The sequence below is a fragment of the Strix uralensis genome, chromosome 25, assembly GCF_047716275.1.
Source record: "Strix uralensis isolate ZFMK-TIS-50842 chromosome 25, bStrUra1, whole genome shotgun sequence".
NCBI classification, from domain to species: Eukaryota; Metazoa; Chordata; class Aves; order Strigiformes; family Strigidae; genus Strix; species Strix uralensis.
Window position 1 is genome coordinate 5,120,016 of NC_133996.1, and position 26,518 is coordinate 5,146,533.

The window sequence follows — 26,518 nt, forward strand, 5'->3', positions numbered from 1 at the left end:
CACTCTTTGTAATTTCTATAGGAGAAGTCATTACTTCTCAACTCAGTTTTAAGAAAGTTCTTAATTTTGTTAAGGGGCACGACTGCTAGTTATAATGTTAGAAACAACACAGATTCTGCCTTAAATCACACCACCACAGGAAAAAACAGAAGACCCAAAATTGCAAATATGATTACTACAAAGTTTTGTTCTGTAGTTCAGCACACCACATTCAAATCGTAGCTTACACATGCAAGAACTGTAGTCTTCAGAAATAAGAGAAAGATCTGCTTGGTAGTGAAAATATAATTTTATTTTTAACAATAGCTGCCAGCAGTATACTGGTATATCTGTAAAAGATGTTCCAGAGAGTGAAAGACATAAGCAAACTACAATAAATTGTATCAACTCTTCAAGTATTTCTGCAAACAATGCTCCAATTCTTGATGTCCTGTCTTGGGAGTCTTGATATCCTATTCCACTCCACTATTCTTCCAACCCCCCCCACCCCCTCCAGAAACAAAATGTAATAGTTGGCGGCACAAGTTCTGAGGCAGATTAAATATTTTTCACTTGGGATAAAGCCTTCTTCTGAAAATATTAATTGGATGTGTTCAGATAGTACTCCGAGTGGCAAAGAGTAAAAAAAAGTTGACTATACTTAGCCACTTTTTGTTCTACACTGAGATAGGCATCAGTGGGTTTGGCTCAAGCATCTTCAATTTATTCATGTCTGTGTTCCTTTGATACGAAATGCTAATTTGCTACTTTAGCATAAAAAGTTGATTACATCTCTCTTCTTATCATGGAACTGCACGCAACTCTCAATCAGTTTAGACATGCCCATTGCGGAAAAAACACCAATTTTATGGGAAAATGCAAACATACAAGCTACATGGCTGGGACTGTCCGTGTGGGACACTTACACAGACTGGCAGTGAACAGTAGATGGACAGAAAAGCTTTGGAGTCCATGAAATTGTTTCAGAAGTTCACATGCCTCTTGTCCAACAGGCAGCTCTTACACATAAGGAATCTCTTCAAGAAGGAAAGCTTTTTTAAGAAAAAAAAAAAAAATCATGCATATACTATAATCTGTTCTCCCACACAAAAAACAGGGTGAAGATGATGGATTTTCCCTTTATGTTCAGGAAATACAGAAGTCACCTGTTTTAATGGGAATTTAAGCATATTTCAGCTTGAGAATAAAGTTATTCAGCATGCTAATACATGCAACCAACTTGCAAACTGGAATGCCTACTTGAAAGGGTAACTGCTGTTTTTAAATTGTAGAAGGGGCTAGAAGCATCATTTTAAATTTAAACAGGGGGTAGATTAATTGCTGTTTGATGAAATTAAAAATGCATTTAAAGATCAGATTGTAAACAAGTTGACAGAAGTCAAGAATTTACATAGTTATGAAAGGGCTTTTTTAATTAATGTAGCGCTGGTGATTGGGGCAGATGAAAGTGCTCTACCCACACCAGACGCGAAGCCGTTTACACACCACCCTAGCTCCGCTCTGCTCTTCTGAAGGGATCACCTACCGGGGTGAAAGCCGCTCGCTCCCCATTAGATTCCTGGCCCCTGCTGAAGCCAGCAAGAGGCCGGCCAGCTTCTGCCACAACACAACAAAACTGTGCAACAGGAAGCCTAAAAGATACCAACTCCTTTCACACAGGACAGTTAACAGCTATCCTACGGTAACCGCCTCAGAAATTGCTAACCTGGTCCTCATTTGAATTACACCTATAAGGGAAAGGCTCCGACGCTCAATACTCCATTGTACTGAGATAAGAAATACATTAGTTACAGCAAGAGCTTTAACTTTGTTTACAAGCTTTCAGACACAATCATTAAAATACTTAATGCCAAATATAATGTATTACAATTGTTTGAAGATTGCCTAAAAAGTAAAGAGAATATATTATCTATAAAAGACAACAAGCCTGGTATTTTAACAAGTTAAGTATTTGTGTGCATTGATATGCAGGCAGCGCGCACACTAGAAAACTGCATGAAAGAGTTTTCATGCTCATATGCACATAAATTGCCTGGTGTACTAAAGTGTGCACGCAATGGCTAATTTGCTTTTAAAAGGAGTGAGGCTGATTACTACAACCTCAGACAACTTCCAAGGACCATCCTGATCTAGGTTTTAAAGTAGAGTTAAAAACTTAAAGATATGCCCACAATCACATTGGTTCCTATATTTTTGTTTTTCAAGGTTAACTAAATGATGGCAAAGAGCACCAAACCAACAAGGGTTGGTTTTTTTTTTTACCCTACGTGTCCTTAAAAATGTTGTTATCTAACAAAAAAGGAAGTAACTCCTTTTTCTAGATGTCACGTTGTAGCAAAGACTGAACCCTACAGAAGATTATTATGGCTGAGAAACTTTATTCAGGATGAGAACGTGACATTAGAATACAGTAATTATTAAAAGGCTACAGTTAAGTTTTTCCTAACCAGGTCGCTCTGCAGAATTTTCTTTCTGTGCCTAAGCACCCCTGTAATAAATCCTAATAGGGTCTAAGTGTATCTATGGTCATCTTCAAAAGACATGTAACAGGATTGCTAACTGCCTTTATATTGGAATTCTAGCTCTAGGAAGGCAAGACAAGGCACCACAAGCCACGTATACAAATATGGATCTTGTACTCTACCTCTTCTATGTCAAACTAACTTCATGGGTATATAAAGTAGCAAAAGCAGGATGCTTAGAAAAGTCAGGCTGGTTTCATAAAGCCAGTGCTTACCAAAAAAATTAGTGTATAAAAGTGTTTACGTGAGCATTTCCATGTTATTGCAGAATGTTAAATATTCCAAGAACAACCTACCAGGAATAGCACTTTCCAGCTTCTAAAATCAGTTAAATATAAAAGTATCTTTACAAAAAAATAGGCATATAAGTCTAGCATTCTTTGGAGTTGTTTATGATGGTCTTTTAAAAATAATCTAGCAGTTTATTTCATGCATCAAAATCATTAATTTTTAAACAAGAAAGCTATTCCCTGGTTTAGAAACATTTGAAAATTGCTTTTAAAAAAAATTGTAGTGCTATTCCTCAGTGTTGCTGTAAAAAGATTATGTATAGTAGTGCAATGATTACGATTATGCAAAATTGCAGCCCAGGTGCACAGACAAGCAATTAGGATAAATTCAATGTAAAGGACTGGATTTCATGCACCATTTCTTTACAAGAGTAATTAATAGATCTCCTTTCAGGAAAAAATGCATACTATAATTTAAGGCAAACGTTATCTTTAAAGGTCACTTTAGCTTTCTTCAGGAAAGAAATAGCTTAAAAAAGTTCCCAGAAAGACTCCCACTTTAATGGCTATCAGTGTTCAGTCTTGCATCACTAATCATTGCACTGCTATTCACCATATACAGTAGCTATTTATCAACTAGGACACTAACGTTTACATGTACATTGTTTATGACAGCACAGATTTTGTAAGTAAATATCACCAGAAAGATCTATACAAAACAAAGGCTCTTAACTACCAAAAAGAAAGCCACTTGCAATTTTTAAGGTGAACAGACGGCAAGCATCCAATTCTTCTGGTTTCATGATGGTAAAGGGCATCCTGACAATTATTTGTTTGCTGCAACTCAGAATTTGGGACAAATGTAGGTTGCCAATTTTTTTTTTTTAAAGTGGGTTTTTTAATCTCATCGAGCTCTTGAAGACACAACTAAATACTACCTCTGAACTGTGAGCTTCCTGCTACAGTGCTCAAGCCTAGATTCAAACTTCCCTGATGTCTGAGGTCATTCAAATCCAAGTTTCACATTTGAGTCCATTCTCAACCACTACTGTGATTTCAAATCCAAGAGAAATTATTTTTAAAAACATTGTCAAATAGGCTGCAAATGGCTCTTTTGGATAATAAGTTCCCTTCTATATGTAAATAGGATAGATGAGCAGGTACAGTTCAGTGTGTCACAGATATGACAATTGTGTATAGATCTTCTGGAAAAGCAATAAATTCCAAAATACATAAATATTCCTTGTACCATATAGCGAGACAGTATCAAACCAATTTGTAGACAGGGACCAAATGTTTGCAAAGAAAAGTTGTAGGGGCAAGATAACCCTTCATATGGAAGGATCTAGAGTTACCCCAGTGCAATATTAACATAACTGCATTAATGATATTCAAACTTGCTGTGAAAGGAGGTAAGGAAAAACAAGCCTATAATTAAGTCTGCAAACTTTAGGTAATTACTGTACCTGGTCTATCCACCATAACTTTGAATAACTGCAAGTTCATGCAAAAAAAATTGCTATCTTATATGAAAAGAGCAGTCTGTTAGAAGCATTGTTACGGAATATGCAAGAAGTCATCTCTTTTGCAAGTGCCGTTTACTTAGTGAGTCTCTTGGCTACGTCGCTGTAAGCTATTTCAATTTCTTTGTCTCCAGGACAGGTATTGGTGAATTCATCCCTGCTATAAGCATTCGTCAGGTATCTCCAAATCCCTGTCATTTCCTTAGGAATCTCAAAGTTGCGGTATTTTTTGGCCACCACCTAAAACAGAAGAATTAGATTATGAATTTATATCCTTCAACTTAAACCACTTTTCCATTCCTCATCACTCTCTCATTAAGCCACCCTTCCAACACTCAGTCTCTTCTACAGTCAGCAGAAGCTGCCCCTCGGGGATATGCCTGGACCTGGCAGCGTGCTGCCTCTCTCAGTTTGCATCCCTGTCCTCACCAAAGTAAGTGCTTCTGCACCCAGGCAGAAACTTAATCTGTGGCTCCATCTGCAGTACAAACCTGACAAAGATCATTGGAGACAGTGAAAAGAAATCAAGCCACGACTATACAGGCACATCTTTACTCCTGCAGTTATCCTAGGCTACCTCTTTCTAGATTTCTTTTTTTTTTTTTTTTTAAATACAATCCTTGCCTTTCACACTGTGTCATTTACTTTGTTGCTAACAGAGCAGTTTTCTCTACAGATGTGAGAAGACATCCACTTCAAATATTAACTGGTCACGTGATGTTCACCTTCCTTCTTCTACCCTCCTCCTTTTAAGCATTGCAACTTCCTGTGACCACTGGTCAGCGCAGTAAAACAGGTTTTTGACTTGTGGCTTGTGCCATTTTATTATCTGCCACCCAACTTGTCTGCTGGTTCACACCTCCACTGAATTCGGCTGCTCTATCCCCAAAGCCCTTGTGCACTACCCAAATCTTAACGCAATTTCATGCGCTGTTAATACTGTAGTTAAACTTACATGGGAGCTTGCAAAGGGCTGAAACTAGCTGGGACTCCAGAATGTCATAACCCATAAGCATTTTGTCCTTCACTACCACATAATCCAAGGCATTTACCTTGACAATGTGTAGTTTGGGTAGCAGGTTGCAGTCTGCTAATGTCATCTCATTGCCATCCAAAAACTTGCGGGTAGAAATTGTTATATCCTCCATGCTATTTTCATCGATCTCATCAGGAAGAGGAGAGTTCAGATACTCGTCCAGTTTCTGAAGGGTTTTCAAGAGGCCACGTTCTAAGGCTACACAGGAAGGAACAGTTTTAAGAACAAAAAAGAAAGCCAAACCACAGCACATAAATTTCAAAACAAATTATTATTTAGAATATTGATATTAGTAGCAAATCTGAAAAACCAAATCCACATCACTGTACTACCCAGAACAGACCGTATACTGAAGGATTTTTAACCCTTGTACAATTTTTGTGGCAACACTGCTGCTGGAGCTGCCTTTGTGGTCACTAGCCACACTGAAACTGAACTAAAATCCCTTTAAATATCACACAGATGCAGGTTATTTAAAAGCTGGTTTATACATGAGTTGCATTAATTTAAAATACTCTAAGACTGTCCACAAGTGTTTATTTTTGGTTTAAAAAGTGGCTTATGTCAGTTTCTTAAGACTATTCCTAACTGGCTTAAAGTAATTAGAAATAAGCTATGCTAGGGTTTATATTCATTTAAATGTAATCTGTTTAATGTCACATGCTCAGTTACAGCCACGACTAAACAGACTACCGAGGAGGTTTATGCATACAGCAGCAGAGGGCAGCACACCCCACAAAATCGAAAACTATTCCTCAGCTGTTTACAGCTATTTTGCATCTCTATTTGAAACAGCAGAAAGGCATTCTGATTCCCTGACTTAAGTTCTCCTTCCAAGTACACTGAGGACAAAAGATTTGTACTAAACTATTTACAGATCTAATCGTGCATTTTTTATCCTATTGATCTCTCTCCTCCCATCTACTATGTTCTCTCTGGACGGAAAGGTCTTAATCCTTAACTCAGAACTCTGAATGGGAGCCCTCAATCCCAGAAAGGTCAAATGATCAAGCGTGCGGAAAGGCCTCGCAGCAAACGCGCGGAAACTCAACCACGAGGGCATGACACAAACCCTGCATGGAATTTGGTTCTGGATGTTAAAATCATTTCTACTTAGTTTAAGAGTTTTGAGTGACTGTTGCGTAGGGAAATTTCAATGCCTGGGATATTTACAAAACATGCATATCCTGCTAAAATTTTGATTGAACACCATCTAGTTGAAGTTCTCGTTGGAAGTCTTGAAATCTTTGTCTGTGACCATTAACTCTAAACCACAGGTTTAACTCATGAGACTCCCACAAGTGTCCCTCAACATTTGTCATTGAGACACTTCACAGTAAAGTCGCTCTGAAAATCACAAGACAATGAAACCAGTGCGCACAGCTATCAGCCCTCAAGCTACCTACCTTCATTAGCTTCTGGTCTAGAATTTTTGATAAATGCAGAAAATTTGGCAAATATATCCATTCCAGCAGTGTTTGATTCTGGATGCTTTGGTGAAAGTTTTAGGTACCTAAAAAGAAGAAAGGAGTAGATCTACAGCACATTTAGCAGAATGATTCTCATCGTATATTAGGTAGCACGGAACAGCCCTTTTGAAAAAAGGATTCCACACCATATACATTTACCAATTTATTCATTTGCAGATTAATGCGGAGCACTTGCTTCTTAAGTGTAATATCACACACTTCTATTTAAGTTAAGATTTTCAAACCCAACACTTTTTGAATCACTTTTCAGAGGAATACCAAAGCATATTTCTGGTTTCTGAAATCAGGCATTTGTTTCAAGCACAGAGTGTCTGAAGCAGCCCAGGGTCACAGGAGCAAGCTCCCTTGCTCTAGCACAGCAGTGCTGCCAAGGGGGCAGATCACAGTTCTGTGAACAAGAATATAGTTAGGGGTCAAACAGGTAACAAATTAAATACTCTTGTCCGTTCTCTGTTCACTGGAGATCTTTTTTTTTTTTTTCCCCCATTTAAATTAATATCAGCTGTTCCAGAATATAATAGACTCCAAATCTTTTAACCAGAAAGTAGTCTTGCCACACTACAAAGACAAAACAGTTCAGTCTGCTAAAGGCAGTGTCTGCATTTTGCCATTGCCTGCCAGCTGAGGGAGAAGAAAGCCAACAGTTTAGAGAAAGCTTGAACACTTTTCTCACGCCTGTGCTGTGTAATCTAATTATTTTTAGAAGTGCTCAGTATTTTCCACCATAATTTCCAAATACTCCAGGATTTATCATCATGCCTAGTATGAAGGAATTAATTTTTAAAAAATTATTTCCAAGTTGTATTTAGTAATCACTGGTTCTGTACAATTACCAACTGTTCCTCTGCTTATAGAAAGCTGGAAGGAATAAAAAAAATAATTTAACATTAAATACAACTGATATTCCTGGTGAGAACAAGGAAATGACAAATTCTTGAAGACTTAAATAACACCTTCTAGAAGAATGACTGTAAATACAAGTCTCTAAAAGGATACCACATATTTCCTTAAAACAGATTCCCACAATAGTTTATTACGGAGTCAGAATTAAGTTTTGTATATCAGGCTCATATTCATTTACAGTATTTAAGACATCATCAGAGCATGCCCCAGGCATCAAAAGGAAAGGTCATTTGGTTTGAAAACTGCAGGGAGGATGATAGGACTCTACAAAGGAACAATTTTAAAATAATCTTTAAAAGCAAAACAGTTTTTAGAGGGAGCTGGAGGGAGAAAAGGAATGACAAGCAAGAACTCCAAGCTATTTTCAGTGTCTTGTCTTCAGTTTATTGATGCTGAAGAACATCTCAATTAGCGCAGAAAACCCCTTTGAGAATGCTGTGTTTAATCTAAGGTGACAAATTATCATTTTAACACTTACTTGGGTGGAGCCAAAACATCTTCCAGGAACTCTTCAATCTTATTCACATCTGTTTTCACTTCACCATTGTAAGTTATGAAGGGTGGATGAGTGCCTGGAGCCAAATTTTGAAGGTCTGCTGGTTTTCTAGGGTGAAATACAAACCAATACAAAAGTAAGTGTGGGTCATCTATGTCCCTAGCTTCCACCGCTGCAACCACCAAAGCACTGCCTGAGGTTTACACATCCCTGCGGTTTTAAAAAGATATCACACCAGTCTGCTTCTTAAAAAGTGAGTTTACAGCTTGATTAGCATTTTGAATATATACTGGTTAACAATTAATTTCAAATAGAGACAACTGCTTCCTCCTAACTCTGGCAATGTTTTTTCTCAAGTCAAATCAATGTTGACTAGCAGGGGGGATATATATACACACACACGCACCCCCCACACACACAAACACACTCTCTCCTCCCCAAGATCTGCAGTACACAGTTTATATATAGCGTAATCTGCTATCAGTGATAATCCTCCTCCTTTACACAGAGCTTCTCTGGAAATAGGCAAGTCTGGTATAGAGCAGTATGCATAAACCATTTGTTATGTGCACACAGAATCTGGTTCTAGACAAGCTGACAGATGCTTAAACACCATGTTTAAAAAACATGCTTAAAGCTTCCTCCAGTGAAAAAACTATTTACAAATAGGAGCAGCATACTTGGGCAAAAGGAGGAGAAACCCTGACATTAGCATGGCTAGACACAAGAGAAACAGCATCAAGCCAAAATACTCAGACATTTCTAAATCTGAAGTCAGTTTTGGCGATACTTCTTGCTGTTCACTCCAGCTCCTTTCACACTAATCCGTATCAAGCTAAGCCAGTCTATTTTATAAGCAATTAGCTTCTCTCTCCTCTAGTTGTGCCTCGATGCTGTAGTGACAAGGAACAACACTGCAGGCATTTATTTAGAAGCCAGTACGTCAGCTGCACACATGTACCTACCTACTCATTCACCCCCAATGCCCAACTTACTCTTTAACGTAAAGCTCTCACATCTGCCGCGTCAGCAGATTCAGAGGCAAAGTTGAAGTCAATAATGAGATGTGGATCCATTACAAGCTATTAAATCCAAAGCATCATCTAAAAAGCTGCAGCCAATTCTTCCCCAGTAAATCATCCTGGCGTTAGTTAGTCCCATGCTAGTGCAACTGTCTCAGTGCAAAGCAGAAATAAAATTACAGTGCTGCTTGGCACTTCTTCAGTAGCAGCACTTAAAACTTCCCTCTGATGAAGCTATTGACTCCAGTCCAGGATGACTGCTCAGGACGCAGTCTAACCGACTTCTTGAAGAACCTCTCCACATTTTGGAGGACAGTCTGCAATTCCTGGTTCCTCACACCATCCCTGTGTACTAACATCCAACAGTACACACAGTCCAGATGAGGCGCGACTGTACAATTACGTTTCTGTCACGTTGACTGGAGCACACGCTACAGGATGACCACCACCTTTTGCTAGGGTTATGCTGGATGAGGAACAACAAACAATACCCAATCCAGCAGAAGGTTTGCCAGGATAAAGTTGCCCCTTTGTTACTGTTTGAACAAAGCCAAACTAGACTGTAACCCTTGAACTGCGCTTGTGCTTTGTACAACACATTTCTGAGGTAGCACCAGGCATCCAGGAACTGGATTTGGATCTACAGTTCAAGAAGCCTCCTGACTGTACTGGACAGGAAAACTAGATTAGTAACATACACAAACATGGTCACTCAGGGTAGCATGAGAAAGCAGGGTTTTCAGGGATAGCACTCAGACTCTGTAAACTAAGCACAGTTTACAAGTTTATCCTGTAAAAAATGTTGCTTTCCATTTCTTACAAATTAAGAACTGCTGCCAGAATTCCATGTCCTGCCCACCGCTGAACACCTTTTAAGCAGGGCAAACAGCTACAGTATATAGTGCCAAAGTGTACTTACAACAGATACAAGCACTTGACACTATATGTAAAACTCAATGAGAAAACTGATTTTCATACTTAAGAAGATTAAACACCCTGGTCTTAGCCAGGTGACACAAGTCTTGTTAGTAGAAGAATGTAACCATTTTCAATTTTTAAGCTTCCAAGAAGTTATTTCTCACTAGGAGTTGCCATCGCCCTCTCACTTTTAGGATTTAAAGTCTGTCATCAGTTAATGCTGTAAGTAGCTTAACACTTCATTTAAATACAGCTTTGTAACGCACAACAATTACAGGAAGTCATTGTGGCTCACTTCCAACTTCGCATGTTGGCTAGATAAAATTCCTCAAAAGGAATGTTATTTTATAAACAAACACAGGCAAGACCACCGGATTTGCAGTAATACTATCAAAGGAAAGATTTTGTTTCAGACACAGACTAATCTAATGAACTAACCAAAAAAGTTTTCCAAAGAGTCAGAGTGCATCTCAAGGATCCCAGAGCATTTTATTAACCCCTCTTGCCACTCCAGTCAGACCACCTGTATCTTTCAAGAAAAAGAAAGCAGAGATTAACATCCCACAGTCAAAGCCCAAACATAATACAGGGTTTGACTTCCAGTTTACTACCCTTGCCAGTAGATCATAAACAAACCCTGGTTTACCACATACAAGCCACAGGCTTTAGAGCACCATGAGTACACAGGAATATCCTTAGCAGGCTAAGAGTACAGCTTCCCTTAATAGCCAAACAAGAAGGCAATTAAAAATATTATAGTGAAGTTTATTTCTGAGATAAAGCTGGACAACTTTTAAAAAAAAACCCAAAAACAACACACAAAAAACTTCTGTAACCACTCAAAACAATTCCATGATAGCTAGTACCTGCCCCAAAGTTTACCTGAGTATTTGGAGGTAGGGCCACATATTTAAATATCTGGCTATCACTAGCTAATAAAGTGGGCAGGCTCTCTGACACCAGAGTTAAGGTATTAATATTTCATGGTTTTGCCACAAACCAGAATAGCAATTAGCATTCAAATAATTTCTTGAAGATCAGAAAAAAGCCAACCCCCAAATGTAATATGCTCAACAGTGATTTATAAATTACAGAAGTACTGCAATGAGTGTCTGAAGAGTAACGTGGAAAAAAAAAAAATACCAGCAATAAAAAAACCCTGTCTCCAGTTCCTAAGCAGCATATTACACTGCTGAAGTTGCATTCACCTCTGGGCAGTCTTTAATATTTACTAATCTCTTTATTTAATCTTTGTCTGTCAACATAATTGTAAAACCACACCATCAAGATGTTTAAAATAGGATTTCAAAACTTAACTGAATGCAAGCTGGCCCTGAATATTGTTACAAGCCCAACAAACGGTTCATGTACTGCAACTCTGCTCTAGTCACCAGAACAAGTCAAATCTCTGAGCACTGAAATGCTGCTTCTGAAAAGGGAAAGAATAAAGCCTCTGTCTGACTGAACAGAAGCAAGAAATGCATGATTTCTTTGAAAGGGCGGTATGTCCCCCTTCGTTTGCCTATGTGCATATTTTTGTCTTAAGAGTAGAACTGAGAACTGCAAAATGTTCTTTTGTTAGCACAGTATGATGTCCAATGCAATCATGAAAGGGAAAACTACACGCCACAGAATCAGTCAAAGCAGACTCAGTTTTTCCTGTGTCCCAAATTACTTGTGAACTTTTGTACCCAACCACGACCTTTTAAGCCTCACAAACAGACAGAGCTTGCTTTACTGTTGTGCAGAAATTACGCTATGAGGCAGAAGCATGGTTTGCATGTAAACCCTTTTTTCTTTTTTTGGCTAGCAAAATAAATTCAGATGCTTAAAACCATTACTACCCAGCTCTTCAACAACTTTGTGCCTTTAACAGGAACAAAAAGAAGAGAGGGTAATCAGCCTGAATAATGTAAAAGCAGTTTCTTGTGACAGTATTAGAAGTATTAAGGCAACATCTAGCACCTATTATCATTCTGGTAATGCTAACGGAAAAAAACACCATCTGGTGTAAAACATTTCCACTTGAGCAGTTAGCTGAATTTGATATTCTGCAAGCTACACGACTATGTATTAGACAACGCAGAATGTTATATTTGTATTTATGAAGCTTTAAATAAAGCCTAAAAGGAATTAAGTTTGTATCAACACCGATTCAAATCTGAACTAGCTTCAGTGGTCCTTTTCTCCCTTCACCAGAAAATACATTCAGTGTACAACAAAAAAAGTAGAGTTCATTTGACCTATTCCTGTGCAGTTTTTAAATTTTGCACTTATTTTGTGTTTTCCCCTTCCCAATATAAAAAAACTGAAAGAAAGCTCTCCTTCTGTAAAGAAAGGACAAGTTTAAACATCTGCAACTAATTTATATTCTAAAAGTTAAGTCTTACATCCCACTCCCCCATCCAATTAACTCAAAGTTGCCAAAAGGACACAAATAAAGGCAATTCATCAGGCACCTTTGGCATTTTAACGATATCTCTCAGACTGGTTCAGCAGTAAGAATGCTTCCAAGTATAAAATGTCTCTTTCAACCTTCTTCTCACCCCCGCCCCCATAACTACAATAGGTTAAATAACACCATCGTTAAAAGTAAAGGAAGTCCAAAACTACAAACAGTACATGAACACAAGTCCTGCTCCTGAGGTTTCCACAAACCACATGCAGCGCTAAATGGAAGATATGATATATTTGGTTTATGTGTGCTGGCAGCAACAATTCTATTTGCAGAGTAATCCCACACTGGCCAGAGAAGATCTCTGAGCTGCTACAAATGCACCCAGAGTTGACAAAAGCTGCTTTCTCCCACTCTGAGTGGTCTGCCTCAGCCTTACTACACATGGAAATATTTAACACTAGTTGCCAGCTCTGAAGCAGCAACTTCAGTGATTTTTAAAAATTAAAACAAGTCACCTCCTTCAAAAAAATTACATGAAGAGGTTAAGTTGAGCAGGGTGATTTCTTTCTTATGTTTTACACTTGATTCATTGGAGAACACTATATTTCTATTGGCTTTATTTCTGAAAATAAGGTTTGTAAGCACTGGCAGTCTCCTCTCTCCAGAGAGTTCAGTGACTAACATTACATTACATTAGTGCTGTGAAAACATTACTTCACACCAAAAACAAACACAAGGCCTCTGCTGAATTTAGCATTACCACTTCTAATAAAAGTGCAGCCAACCTTAGGAAAAGACTCCTGGATTCACATCTCACCCTTCTTAGCCACTAAGATATTAATTTCATAGATTGAGAAATTGCAAGTTAGGTGACACACAGCGTCATTACGTACCTGGCTATACAAAGGCAGAATATTTTACATTTTATTCCTATCCATTTCACTCGGATTTACCTCATAGACAGATATTTTCACATTGGTTTTATTCTTATTGCATAATAAGCAATACTACCTCAAAAATCTTTAAAAAGAGGAGTAGGCTGCACATTATTTGTGACAGTTATCCAATAAGTGTTGGAGATTTCATCAAAGATTGGTTGATCTGAAATACCCATCCAGCAGTCTTCACTTGTGGGATCTTGATGTGAAGTTAGCAAGGTTCAGTATTCAGTTATGAGACTTCATGTCAGCTATTAGTTTTACAGGAGAAGAGCATCATTTAACAAATTCAAGAGAATTTATCAGACCCATTCTTTATGGTTGAAGATACTTACAAATAACCATCAATGAATGCACCGTTTACATCAAGGTTGCCTCTTTGTGTTTCAGGACAGTTTTTCTTTTTAATTTCAGAAACCAAGCCATGCAAGATCTAGAAGCCCCAGACAAACATTTGTTACACCAAGCATACTGTACCTCTTTGTCAGATAAACTGAGTATTTCTTACCTCTTCAGGTCAACTGTTGTGACACTAAACACAACTCCCTTCAGCCAAAGAATCATGAACAGCCTCTGAGAAAAAGGACAGTTTCCTATGCTTTCACCATCGCTGCCAGCCTGCAGAAGAGAACAAATCATTAATTAGAAGGTAGGACTGTGCCATCAACACATGCTCACAATTACTGAAAGATCTTTAAATAAAGGCAGACTCAGTAACAAATCACGGGCTTTATTGCCTGTACAGTCTTCACCCCACTAACTCTTTCCCAAACCTAACAAGCCCACAGTCAAGCTCAGTATCATCTTGTAGGAACACTCCTTTGCTCTTAAAGTCCAGCTGACACACCTGGACCAGATGTCCTGAAGGTATCTACATACAATGCACAAAGATGAGCATCTTCCGGATAATGAAATACGCTTCATATACTGGGCAGGTATGCATGGACTTCTGCATCATTTTGTTTCTTTTTGTTTTTTTAAATATTTGCACCTTCTATTGATTTTTGTTGCTGCAGACATGACAATGATTTTATTACAGTGAAATCTGCACATTTATGAAGTCAACTAACCCTCTAACAGCTGCTCATAAAATCTATCAAAACAAGATTTCAGACAACAAAATAAGTTATCTTTCACACTGAAGCTGATCCAACTGCTCTTAACAGTCAAGAAAGGGCAGCTAATCCTATTCATCTGAGCAGCCACACCTTTTTGATGGCAGTTCTCCAACATTAATATAGTTCTTTGTTCTTTATTATTCTTTTTTCCTTCTTCTACAAGGCATAGCTAATTAATTGTAGTCATCTTCCAGTTTATTGCTTATATCTCTCATTGTGTAGTGCTACAGCAAGCCAACTGCAACCAGGAACTATGAATCTTTATTGCATTGCAGGTGTTGTAAGGAAAGACATAACTGTAAGTACATAGAGACTTCACTGACAATAAAATAATATTCCAAAGCCACTTTTTATAGGCAATTTATCAATAAGTCTTTGTCCTACCACAACAAAGGTCCATTACATAGCAACAGTAAACCACTCCAGGGCACCCAGTGATGGCATGCATCTCATGATTGCTCTAACAATGAAGTATGTATTGCTGAGTTGGAAAACTTTAGTTTTTAGTGGGCTAGAATTAGACATGGGAAACCTTGAGTCTTGTTATAAAATTCAATCCTCTGAAAAGAAAACTGGTTCAAGTAGTTAAAACAGCCATATATGTCAGATTATCTTAACACATACTTTACATCAGACGAGTTTTAAAGCATTTTGCTTGTTATTATTAGAGTACTTCCAAGAATAATTTTCATCAGTACAATTCTCAAAACCTGGCTAATTTGTTCATCATTACTGTTCCCTAGGCCATTTTTAACATACTGTAGAATATGCTGGCTGTACCCCTCAGAGAAATGAGAGAAGACAATGATGTTCACTGAGCACAGGGTATTTACAAGCAGAGCTACACAAGTGGAAGGGTTGAACACAACGCCTGAGCACTGACTGGCAGAGATCCAGCATTTTAAAAAAGAGGGGGTGAGAGGGGCTGGGAAAGAGGGAAGAGAAGCCAGTAAAAAGTTATCATCGCAAGAGAACTAAGCTTTAGGACCAGAACTAACTACAGAAAGGTTTAGACACTCAGGCAAAGGAACTGCTGCTTCTTCAGTTCTCTGCAGTTCCCAGCCATGCACTGAGTGGGGGCCACGGCGGGGAGAATGAAGAAAGACTTTGCAAATTAAGAAGAGTAGCAATAGGATTTTCTGGCAGCAAGATTTTCAGTCAGGAAAATAGAAAGTTTTCCCATGAAACTGTCTTAAATTCAGAGAGCTATTTTATTTTTTAAAAACTCGTGGTGCCTTTGCAGATAAGGCTGAGATTCCTTTAATACTTGTCAATAAATACCAGGACATGAGGATTCATAAACTGCTTTATGTTGCTTTGAGCTTATGGTCTCGTTTCTACAAGCATCCCTCCTGTCAGAGCTGACTATCCTTCCGAATACTTTGTTGTGGAGAATATAGAGAGCCATTTTTCTTCAAACCTTTATTAGTGTCATTAATGAAGATTTGAAAGAAAAAAGAAGTTGTCTTTCTGCCATAAATTACAAATCATCTCCTTTATCTTGAGAAAGTAAAACTTGCAGCAGATTAATGATACTAGATTGTCTTAAGAACTGGCTCGCGGTTTCTCAGTGTTCAGGAACTAAATTCTAAAATCATCTACAAAAAGAATAAAACAGAGTCCGTTTGGTTCCTCTGGGCATTCTGCTTTATACTAGCTCAATCCACAGTATTCTATTGTGCATATAACTGCTGTAAGGATTCTAGATACTATATGGATTAATGTGTTCCTACCTCCCAAGCTGCTTACATGAAGAAATACTTCACTCTATATTTCCAACAGCTGTATACTTTCATGGATGTTAATATTTAACTGCAGTGCCATCCCTCCAGACAGCACTATATATTGCAGAATTTTCCAGTATAGTTACATTACTGTGTTTACACTGGAACAGACATTGCCTGCAGGTAAATTATGCCAATGTAGATTTTTATTTTTATACTCATCTACCTTTTTTTTTTTTCCCCCACATGCAAAATCTTATCTACCTTTGAAAAATGATACTGAAAAAGACAATACTTCATCCCATCTAATGAAAATACATATTTTATTTCTGCTTCAAAGTGTGAATTAGTCTGGGCAGTACAATTCTTTAACTCAGAACTGACCTCAGGCTTCAAGTTTTATGACAACTTCAGTAATGCCACTTAAACCAAAGCACATGAGTTATGCTGCAGTAACAGGCGTGCACGCCCCCATCCAATCAAGCTTTATGTTGTTTCTTCTGATGGAAAAACTACCACACATTTACTGTAAGTAAAAGAAGGGATTTGGGCATTTACCAAAGCAAATTTACCCCAAGAGCATAAAGCCATACCTCGAGGCACCTCACAGGCACTGTTCACACTTGCTGTTCTCAAGCGACTCTGATCTGCCACCCGCTGCCACACTCAGTGGGTCTTCAGCCTGTTTTGCTCCCACGAGCTGCACTTACAGGAGCCGGTACATGACCTAGTCAGGATTAGCTCTACTCACTCTTCAGCTTTTATTTAGCACTTCTGACCTCAAAACCAGAGACCAGAGCTGGTACAATATGACATACATTGCCAGAGATCTCATCTGATACAGACTAAGGAAATCTTTAAAAAGCAAAAATAAAGGCATGTAACCACAGGAAGAACCACTGGGATGGAGCTGCCTGCCATCAACGTACAGCTGATCCTCAGCACCAAATGAAGTCCACAGGCTTAGCTACAGTACTGCAACATCAACAAGTGTAACTGAAGTATTTCCCAAGGAGATTATTAAGTTAAATAAGCACTAACCAGCTCCCCTAATTTCAAACCAATATTGGAAAAATGCATGAATAGCATCCTAATGGACAATAAGCAAATTACTAGTTTTTACAAGTCACTTTGTCAATTTGCAAGTTGCAAAACATGACTTTGAAAGACTGATTGCAGAGGGCTAAGAGCTTTAAAGATTTACAATCCATCACCAGATATAGAAAGTAAGAAGTTACTCAGAAGCCAAGAACTAAAATACTTCTGGTGATAGCAGCAAATGAAAAAGCAAAATGGTTACCCTATGCACAAAATAAACTCTTTTTGCAGACGGAACCAAATATGACAATTTGTTATTACAAAACTTCAGGGCTTTTCCTGAACTCGGGAGTTAGTCAGAACATCAACCGAGTCTTTGACTGCCCAGATTTTGCTACCTGTCAACGTGATAGGGAAAAGCAGTGACCCTCCATCAGCAGAACAAATTTCCAAGGGTACAGGAAAAAAAATTAATGTTAATGACTGAGAGATGCTAAACATTTTTATATCAGACAGACTTTGGCACTTATCAGCTATAACAACAATACAGTCTGCAAGAAAGTTCGGGCATTGGATTAAACCCCATGCCTTCTTTCATATAATTCCACCATGGAGCTTTATTATTTCTATTGGAAGATTTAAAAATTGCAACTGAAATAAAACAAATTCAAATTCAGAAGGCAGTCTCATTTACTGTACTACCAAAAAAAAAAAAAAAAAAACCACCAAAAGAAATCTTAGCCCATCTGGCTACTTTTAAGTCACAAAAATGATCAAAAAATTGTTTCAAATTTAAGGCATAGCTCTGAACTGTGGCTTTCATTAAGGTCCACTTTCCTAAGCCAAAACCAAAGTGACCAATGACAACCAAAAAAGGTCAAATGCATTTACGCTGTAATGCCAACTTGTACCGAAACTTTCCTTCTCTCCCAACACAAGCGTAACATTCACAATGAACAAACAACGAATAGCATCTGCTTTTGTTTAAGCAAGACAGGCTTTTTGGATTATTTGAATCAGAAAAAAGGATTATAGCCCACTAACATACAGTGCTTTGAACAAGACCTAATGCATTTTCAAAGCTGCAGCTGAACGGCTAAACTGAGCATAGACTTTTATGTCTACATTCAAACGTTTGTCCCACTTCTGCTCCAAAAAGTCCCAAGTTATTCTGAGCACATACTGAAAAAGGAATGCAGTCAGAATGCCAAGAAACTTTTGGCTTCAGTGCTCCTGAGCCAAGGAATTCTGCTATGTAACTGTTTGCCCGAGAGGCCCGTTTTCTATCTCCTTGTGTTTGATACGCGGAGAGCTACAGCACAGATCTGCTACAACCAGGCATCGAGAGCAACACCCTGCTGGCAACACAACATATTACTCTTTCAAACACACAAGGATTTTTTTCAGAGGGAGAAGAGTTTGGTAGATGTTTCTGTGAGAGTCGGTTCTGACGCTGATTTTCCCCACTGAATAGAGCTGTGCTGGCAGTAAACTGTAAACCTTTAAATATTGCAAGTATATTCTGAAATTCTACATGACTAGTCATGCAGGGGGTTAATCATATAATAGTTGTTGCTTAAGCCCACTATTAGAAGCCGGAAACCTGTCATTGCCTTGTCTTTGAATTCAGGCCATGATATTCCAGGATATCTTCAGTGTCTAATCCCCATCACCATCAGAGTAAAGAAAATATTATATGTTGACTTCTCTGTACTAACGTCAGCCTAGATTATCTGTTAATTCAACAAGATTATACTCATTCTATATCCAGAAGCTTTAGAGTATTACTTTAAATTCTTTCTAAAACCAGCCTGAAAATCTTTATTACTAAATAATTCCAGCCTTCCTACAACTAGGGCTAATTTTCAGTCATCACTACCAAATCAAGCTACCATTATCCACTGAAGGACATGTACTCAAGAACATCATCACACATTCACATCTCACTGAATGCCAGGTTTTCACTTGTGTGGATTAGGACCAGACAGAAAAAAGTGCAACACCACACAGAGCAAGGAAACATGGTATTTTCACTTGTGAGTATTTTGCTTAAGGATTATACTGATTGAGAACTAGCTCTGAAGAGCCTGGCTTTAATTTACCATCAGGGAAAGAACCCTGCCAAACAGTGTTTAACTTGACCATGACCCATGGCCAACTCCTGCCATGCTAGAAATGCCATCAAGCAGTCTGAAAAGCTAACAACTGCCATAGAGGATTTATCACACTAAGAAAAAACTAAATATATCCAGCTGCCTTGAAGAAAGTTGTGTTATCCACCACAAACGGACTGTAATTAAAAAACTTCTGAGAAGGTGGCAGAATGGACCTCATTAATTGTAAGAAGTGACCTGGAGAAAGAGCTGGGCATACATACACCACAGCACTCACCCTACAGTATTACACGAAAAACTAACAGGGCTACTTTTTAAAGAAACCTAAATAAGAAAGGAAGTTCAAATAAGAATGAAAGAGCTACAAGGCAGTAAAACAAGTAAGTATGCTCACTGAGAAGTCAAGCTGGTTTATCATAGCCACAGTAAAACTACTGGCAACTCCCAATGCCAAGTAGCTCAGCCCATGCAAGAGTGCCAGCTACTTGAAAAAGAAAAAAAAAAAAATCTACTTATCCCACTGTCTGGAAGATTGAGTTTAGTTGATCCAGCCAATGCGGAAGCCACCTCCTCCCTTTCTCTTCCCCCAAAGCAGTGATTTCATTCAAATGAGATTGTTTTTCCCAAAAACCCAGAGTAATCACACATCTGTTTAAAAGGCTAAACAAGCTAAGGGAAGAAAAACAAATCCATTTTAATTGTGAAATGTTTGACTTTACAGCTGCATAAAAATTAACTTGACTCCTAGCACAAGAATCTGCATGTATTTACTTTACCAAGGTAGTGCTGAAGTTTACTGAAAGACCAAGAAAAATAGACACGTAAAGGAACACTTAAGGGGACACAAAGCCCTTATTATATAGTATAGATCTTAAAGACTCAAGAGAAGAGAATTCTAGAAATCTTTGGTCCCAAAGGCCTGCAAAGTTCTTTCAAACAGCAACCAGTTAAAAGCAGTACAATACACATTTCCCAAACTGGATCAAATGACTGCAGAAATAGTAGTAAAGTCAAAGTGCATCTGATGAGAAATGTAATACAGTTCAGTCTCTGCCTACGTAAATAAAACAAAAGGGCAGAACACAAGACAACCGTTTCCTAATTTATCCAAAACAATCAAGGGAATCTCTCCCAGATTTGACATACCAGAAGCAGGAAAAAATAAAGTTTGGATGAAGAGGGGAAAAAATGCATTTTAGAAACATCTCACAGAATACCTTTTGCCAAAGACAACTACTGGGGCTATTTGATTATATCACCAAGGAAGTCCCCACTTCCCTGAATAAGAAATCTGCAATCTGCAAAGACTAGAAGATTAATGTTCCAACAAATAAACAGACTGGTGAGGAAAAAAAAAAAAAATCAGAGGGTATGTTCAAATTTTGAACTCGGCAATCTTGAAACATATCTCAGTTCTAACAGAAAAAAAAAAAAAGATCTGCTGGGAAAACTACATGAAAAAACCAGCATGATGCATACCCACTACCTCAGAACAGCAGATAACAATCACTCTTGCATGTTTCATGAACAGTAAACTCATTCCAAAAATGAGTAAATTAATAATAATCCTATATGGATTACTGCTTTGAAAGGCAATGGTTTAAGGTAAGCTAACAAAGTGATTCAAGTGAAAAACATGCAGCAATTCAAAAGTCCTGAGATAAAAGAACACAGAATACGGAAAGGAGTGGTTTAATGTTCCACACATGAATACTGCAAATGGGCTGGTAATATCAGTCTAGATCCTTGCAGTGTCTGCTCAGACCTTTATCTTGCCAAGCTGAATAAACAGAATTCCATGCTGTTTACTGAGCTGTGTTTTCAGATAAGATGTAGAGAATTACGTCCATGAAAGGACTATAACAGTATTTGATGAAACACCAATCAAACGCCTCCTCCAGATGGTGCCTCTATACCGATTGTTTTGTGTTTCTGTTCAGGCAGGAGATGGATGAGCTCCACGGATGTTATATGTAAGCATTCACCCTGCAAGCCAAAACATATCTTAAAGGGTCCCAATGGCTCAATATTAACGAAGCATCATTCAAAAGAAGAAAAGAAGGTGACAAGGTAGCAAGTTGCAGAGATCAGGACTGAAAAGGTGCTGTCTGCCACACAGAGCGTTCAATTCATTCACCCTTTCAGATTTGTTAGTTTGAGAAGGGAGTTGGTTTGGGTTTTTATGGGAGGAACAGGTCAGGGAGCAAGTTAGAGTCAAGCCCTGAACTCTGATGCTAACTGAATCTGGTTCAACCAGATTTAGTCCGAGGGATGACAAGAGGAAAAGGACACTTCCGCTTCCCAGTTCACCTTTGATCTCACCTCTCTAGGACAGGGGATAGCTAGTGCCCCAACTTACACATGAGAGATTGTGTTTCTGTGGGGTGTCCTTATGCCACTAGGCCAACCAAAACTTAACAGGGCATTTCAACACACAAGTGTGACACGTTATAATAAATAAGGCTGGTAATTGCTGACAGCCTAAAGAAGTTCCCTGCCACAATAGCAAAAGACAGGGAAGGTCAGAACTAGGAAAAAAAAAAAAAAAAACGGAGCTGGAAAGACAATTTCAACCTGCAAAAGATTCTGAATACTAGAAGGGCCTTCATGCCATGTTTCAATATAGGTCAAATATTTTATTTCTGTTAATGGAAACCTACAGCTAGTGGCAGCAGCAGGCACTGCTTGTGACATACAGGAACTTAAAATACTCATTTTCATTGTCTTAACAGCACTGAAAGTGAGTGAGTAAACTTACTCTGACCTTAATATTGAAAGATTGTCTACAGATACTTGACACATGCTGCTATAAGATACTTTTCTTTCAAATTCAGCTATCCTGGTAAGTATAAAACGGAGTACTGAAAAAAAGACATTAAACAGAAAACGTAATAAGGATAGGCAAACTAAATGAAATCTCAGGCTCTTTATTATTCACACACGTCAATAAAACAGCTATGCCAGAACAAACCCAACCTTGGACAACTCCTTCCAGCGTGTTTGTTCCCTTCTCCCACCAGACATACCAATGAGTGCTCAAGCATAAACATTGCAAAATCATCCCCTTGCTTTGATAATTAGCTAGTGAGAGCTGCTATCACCACATCCACGTGAAAGATGAATGAAAAAGGCCTGCAAACCAGATTTCTTATTCAGGGGAGCGGGGACTACACACACCTTGCCTAGCAGGATGTTACTAGCCCACAGCCATGCAGGCAGAGGTGTCCAAGAATTGTGATGTGGAACCCAGCTCAAGAGTCTGGACCACCTCACAAAGGGGAAAAAAAAAATTAAAAATCCACACACAAAAAGGATAAAGAAGACTTTAAATACTTCCCCGAGATAGTACTGCTAGGCTCAGAGATGACATTTGTCTTGACCTCATCTTTATGTTAGAAATCACATTTGGCAAGGCTGTTCAGTATCTAACACACTAATTAAGTTCCTTCAGTTCTGAGCGTTCATTACAGCTGACAATTGTCATGTTTATGAACCAACTCTCTCTCCTTTAGAAGTTTTTCTTAATAGATAAAAAAATTGTTGCATATTTAAAGATCCACATCAACCTCTTAGAAAGAGAGAGGAGCAAAGGCAAGTCTCTAGACAGCTTCAGGCTGCTGGTATCGTGTCAGGGCACAGGTTATGGGTATTCCAGCTGATACCACAGCACAGCTTTTTAACAAAGCTGCCTAACGTATTTTCAAACCTATCCTACTCATTTACTGCTAACATAAGTTAAAAAGTCACTAAAGATTCAGTCGAAGAACAAAATAAGCTTGTAGCAAGAAGATTTATTCACACTATTAAAGGTCTCTGACAAGCAAGCTAACTCCTGCAATTCTTTCACAACGTTAAGAAGATTCTAAATAAAACATCCAACATCATTCTTGTCACCTCAAAGTCAGCAGTTTGGCACCTTATTTAGCTATTTCTTCAAATTCACCTTTGTTCCTCATGTTTGTGTGTTGTCAGTAGATGAGCCCTGCAAGAAGGGCACTACTGCTGCAGCAGCCTTTTCTATGTAATCTTGTTCTCCGATGTCATTATTGACTAAGCTCCACCGTAGGTTTCCCCATACCTTTCAAATGCTTTTGAACTCAGGAGGTAATTTTTTTCATAAAGGAAGTGACAAGATAAGCAAATCCTTCACTACATGCCACCTAGAAATAAGAAAATGTCTTTCAGGAAAAGTGTGTATATATTCATTTCCAAACTGAAGACAGCTGACCTCAGAAAGCTCCGAATTAAGCTTACAGCACCTGTATCACACCCTTATCTTCATACGAACCACACTGATGATCAGTGTAGCCCCTTTATTTGACCTTTATGAGGGAACTTTGAAAAGCTTGGTAACACTGCATCGAGTTAGACTTAAACTCACAAATCACAACCACCACACACCCCATAATTTTAGTTCTACAGAACAATTTAGATAATCACTGCTACCTTAAATAGCTATGCCTTTGAGTAAAACATAGGAAAAATAGAAAACAAAAAGCATAAGGCCAGTGCTTACACCTGGAATTCACTGCAAGATGATTAGTCTACATTTTCTGTATGCTGACTGACATCAATCCCACTCAGGGAAAAAGCAACTTTAGTTACTACTGCCTCTTGACAAGCTGTATCACCTTTGCCCAATTTGTAATCAATCCACCTTCCACATCAGCTGAAATTCCTGTAAACTCAAAAAGCTTAAAAAAAAATTAACTGACCTCCCTGCATTTACTTGAGATCTGGCTATTAAACCAGGGAAAGGAATGTTTATCAGCCCATTCAAGAAGCCTCTTAAGTCATTACCTTTCTGATAAGTCCCCACTGTGTCAGGCACTGGACTGTAACAGCAACTGACCATTTTAGGTGGATGCTATTTTTAGCCCGGTGATGCTATTCCTAACAAAATAATTAGCAGACTGGTCTTGTACACCTTCCTGCAACTCTTGTTCATTGCCATGCTTTTTCACTGTAGAGCTTTTGAAAAAAAGCTATGGGATCTTCATGATGTATTAAAAAACACTTCACAATTTAGTAGAAATTAATTAAGCACTTCTAGTTCTTTGGAGAAAAGAAATTATCCCACGTTCATCCTTTGGGAGAACCAGATGAAGAGTCAGAATTGAAATCTGCATTAAATACTAACCACTATTTTCTTCAGTGAAGAAATTAGCTTAATGCTAGGAATACAAAAACTTGGGATTATTGTGGACAGCCACACACGACCACCTCCTCGCCTGACACAGGAAAACTGAAGTTGTTCATTAACGGCAGAAGCCTGGCATCTCATCTCTTCTGTCCCTCTTACTCCAACCGCAGTACCTTTAACAGAGTGATCCAGTTGTTACAAGCCTTCAGAAGATAAAGAGGGCCACACTGACTAAAATTTGCCATGTAACAGCTTGACACATTCTTGCAACATTCTTTTAGGAAACTAGAAGCAGTACTAAGGGTTTCTTTTATAGTGCTTGAAACTTGCCTTGGGGCACCTAGCACATGAACTTGGAATAGGCATTGTATGTGACAGTGTTTCTCTCCCCCAACACTTACTAAATTCGTTAACGAAGTACAATATGTGCTTTGGCTACAGCCAGAGAGACCTATTTCCAAACCACACCACCACCACCCCCCAGAATAATGAAGCATCTATAAAAATTACAGGAAAGAACTGCAAACCTTGTCACCAGGGCTCAGAAGACCAAGTAAAATTTTTATCTTTGGCATTTAAGAGTTCTTCAAATAAACCTCTGAACATGGCAGGACAGAAAAACGAAGAACTCCATTTATGGTATTTTATAACCCAATTTACAGAGTTAAGATGAGCAATGAGTTGGACAGATTAGCAGAGAGGAACGATGAAGAGCTGCTCCAACTTCACCCTGGGCCCTGCTCCCTCTCCACCAACAGCCAGGTCACCCAAGTCGCCAGGCTGACTTGGAACCCCACCAGGAGCAGGAAAGCCCACATCATGAGCCACAGTGAGTCTCATGTCAAAATGCTCCTCAAAAGCAGCTGCCTGGGAGCTTCAAAATTCTGATAAAATAAGGAATACAGCTAAAACCACAACTGCCCCCAAATCAGAATGTAAACAGCGATGTCCACACAAGAATGTGCCAACAAACAAAGAAATTGCTCAAATTCTCAAAACTCAGTGAAAGAGAGCTGCAGTTTTGAACCTGTACCCCCTGCTAACAGCACATTCAAAAGCTCTGGCAAGGAAAAACATGATCTTAGACGGAAACTGGTATTGGAATTTTTATTTTAGAGCAGTTAGAGAACAAAGGTTTTGTGGAAAGCTTGCTCTCTGTTGCTTCTGGTTTCAACGCAAGCAGTGTGCAACTCAGTCACTAACAGGCACCCCTATAACTGCATTCTACCTCCCTGGGGAGATGGTATCCAAGTTCTTCAGCTGCAGAGTAGAACTTCCTCCTCTGGGACATTTTGCCTTACCTCATTAAGCTCCAGTACAGCATGTCTCAGTAGGGCAGCTAATGCATCACTCTGAAAGACTACAGAAATATGCTTGCTTTGATTTTATTTTTAGACAAAACCACGTAAAAAACTATTTCCTTTATTTAAGAAAAGCAGCTCTCCAAAGCACAGACCATCAAACTCTAGCCAAAATAGTAATGCCTTAACAGAGCCAAAAAACTCTGAAGCTGATCCAGTAGCACTGACTAATCTCATTAGCTCTTCTCATGAAAATACAGAGATATGACTTCACTCCTGGATTACACTCCTATATTTAGTTTATACCTAATATGGATATTCAGTGTACAGAACTAAGTCATTTCCTTTCCTCGTGTAAAGCTCCTTGCCCTTTGTCTAGCCAACAATACAAGGAATAAGTTTGAACTCTCAGAGAACTCCCACACAAAGACATTTGTCATTAATAGCGGTTCAGTTTAGGTTTTTCACTTCAGCATAAACAAACACAGCATTCAGAGCCCAAAGTCAGATTGCGCCATAAATGCACGTTTGACCTGAATTAAAAAAACAAAACAAGACAGCTCAAAACAAGTTTTTAAAAATTAACTATTATCTTTTTTTAGGA

The 26,518-nt window shown here is 38.6% G+C and overlaps 1 protein-coding gene across 1 annotated transcript in view; it reads right to left on the reverse strand.

The window, feature by feature from the left end:
- Nucleotides 1-270: 270 nt before the first annotated feature.
- CLIC4 (chloride intracellular channel 4) overlaps nucleotides 271-26,518 on the reverse strand; it is a 33,060-nt gene continuing 6,812 nt past the window's right edge. The window contains exons 2-6 of the mRNA XM_074894180.1: nucleotides 13,985-14,094; nucleotides 8,183-8,308; nucleotides 6,718-6,824; nucleotides 5,328-5,509; nucleotides 271-4,515 (exon numbers count right to left, since the gene is read on the reverse strand). Of these exons, the coding sequence (XP_074750281.1) occupies nucleotides 4,351-4,515; nucleotides 5,328-5,509; nucleotides 6,718-6,824; nucleotides 8,183-8,308; nucleotides 13,985-14,094 (690 nt within the window). The 3' untranslated portion in view covers nucleotides 271-4,350. The remainder of the gene's footprint in view (nucleotides 4,516-5,327; nucleotides 5,510-6,717; nucleotides 6,825-8,182; nucleotides 8,309-13,984; nucleotides 14,095-26,518) is intronic.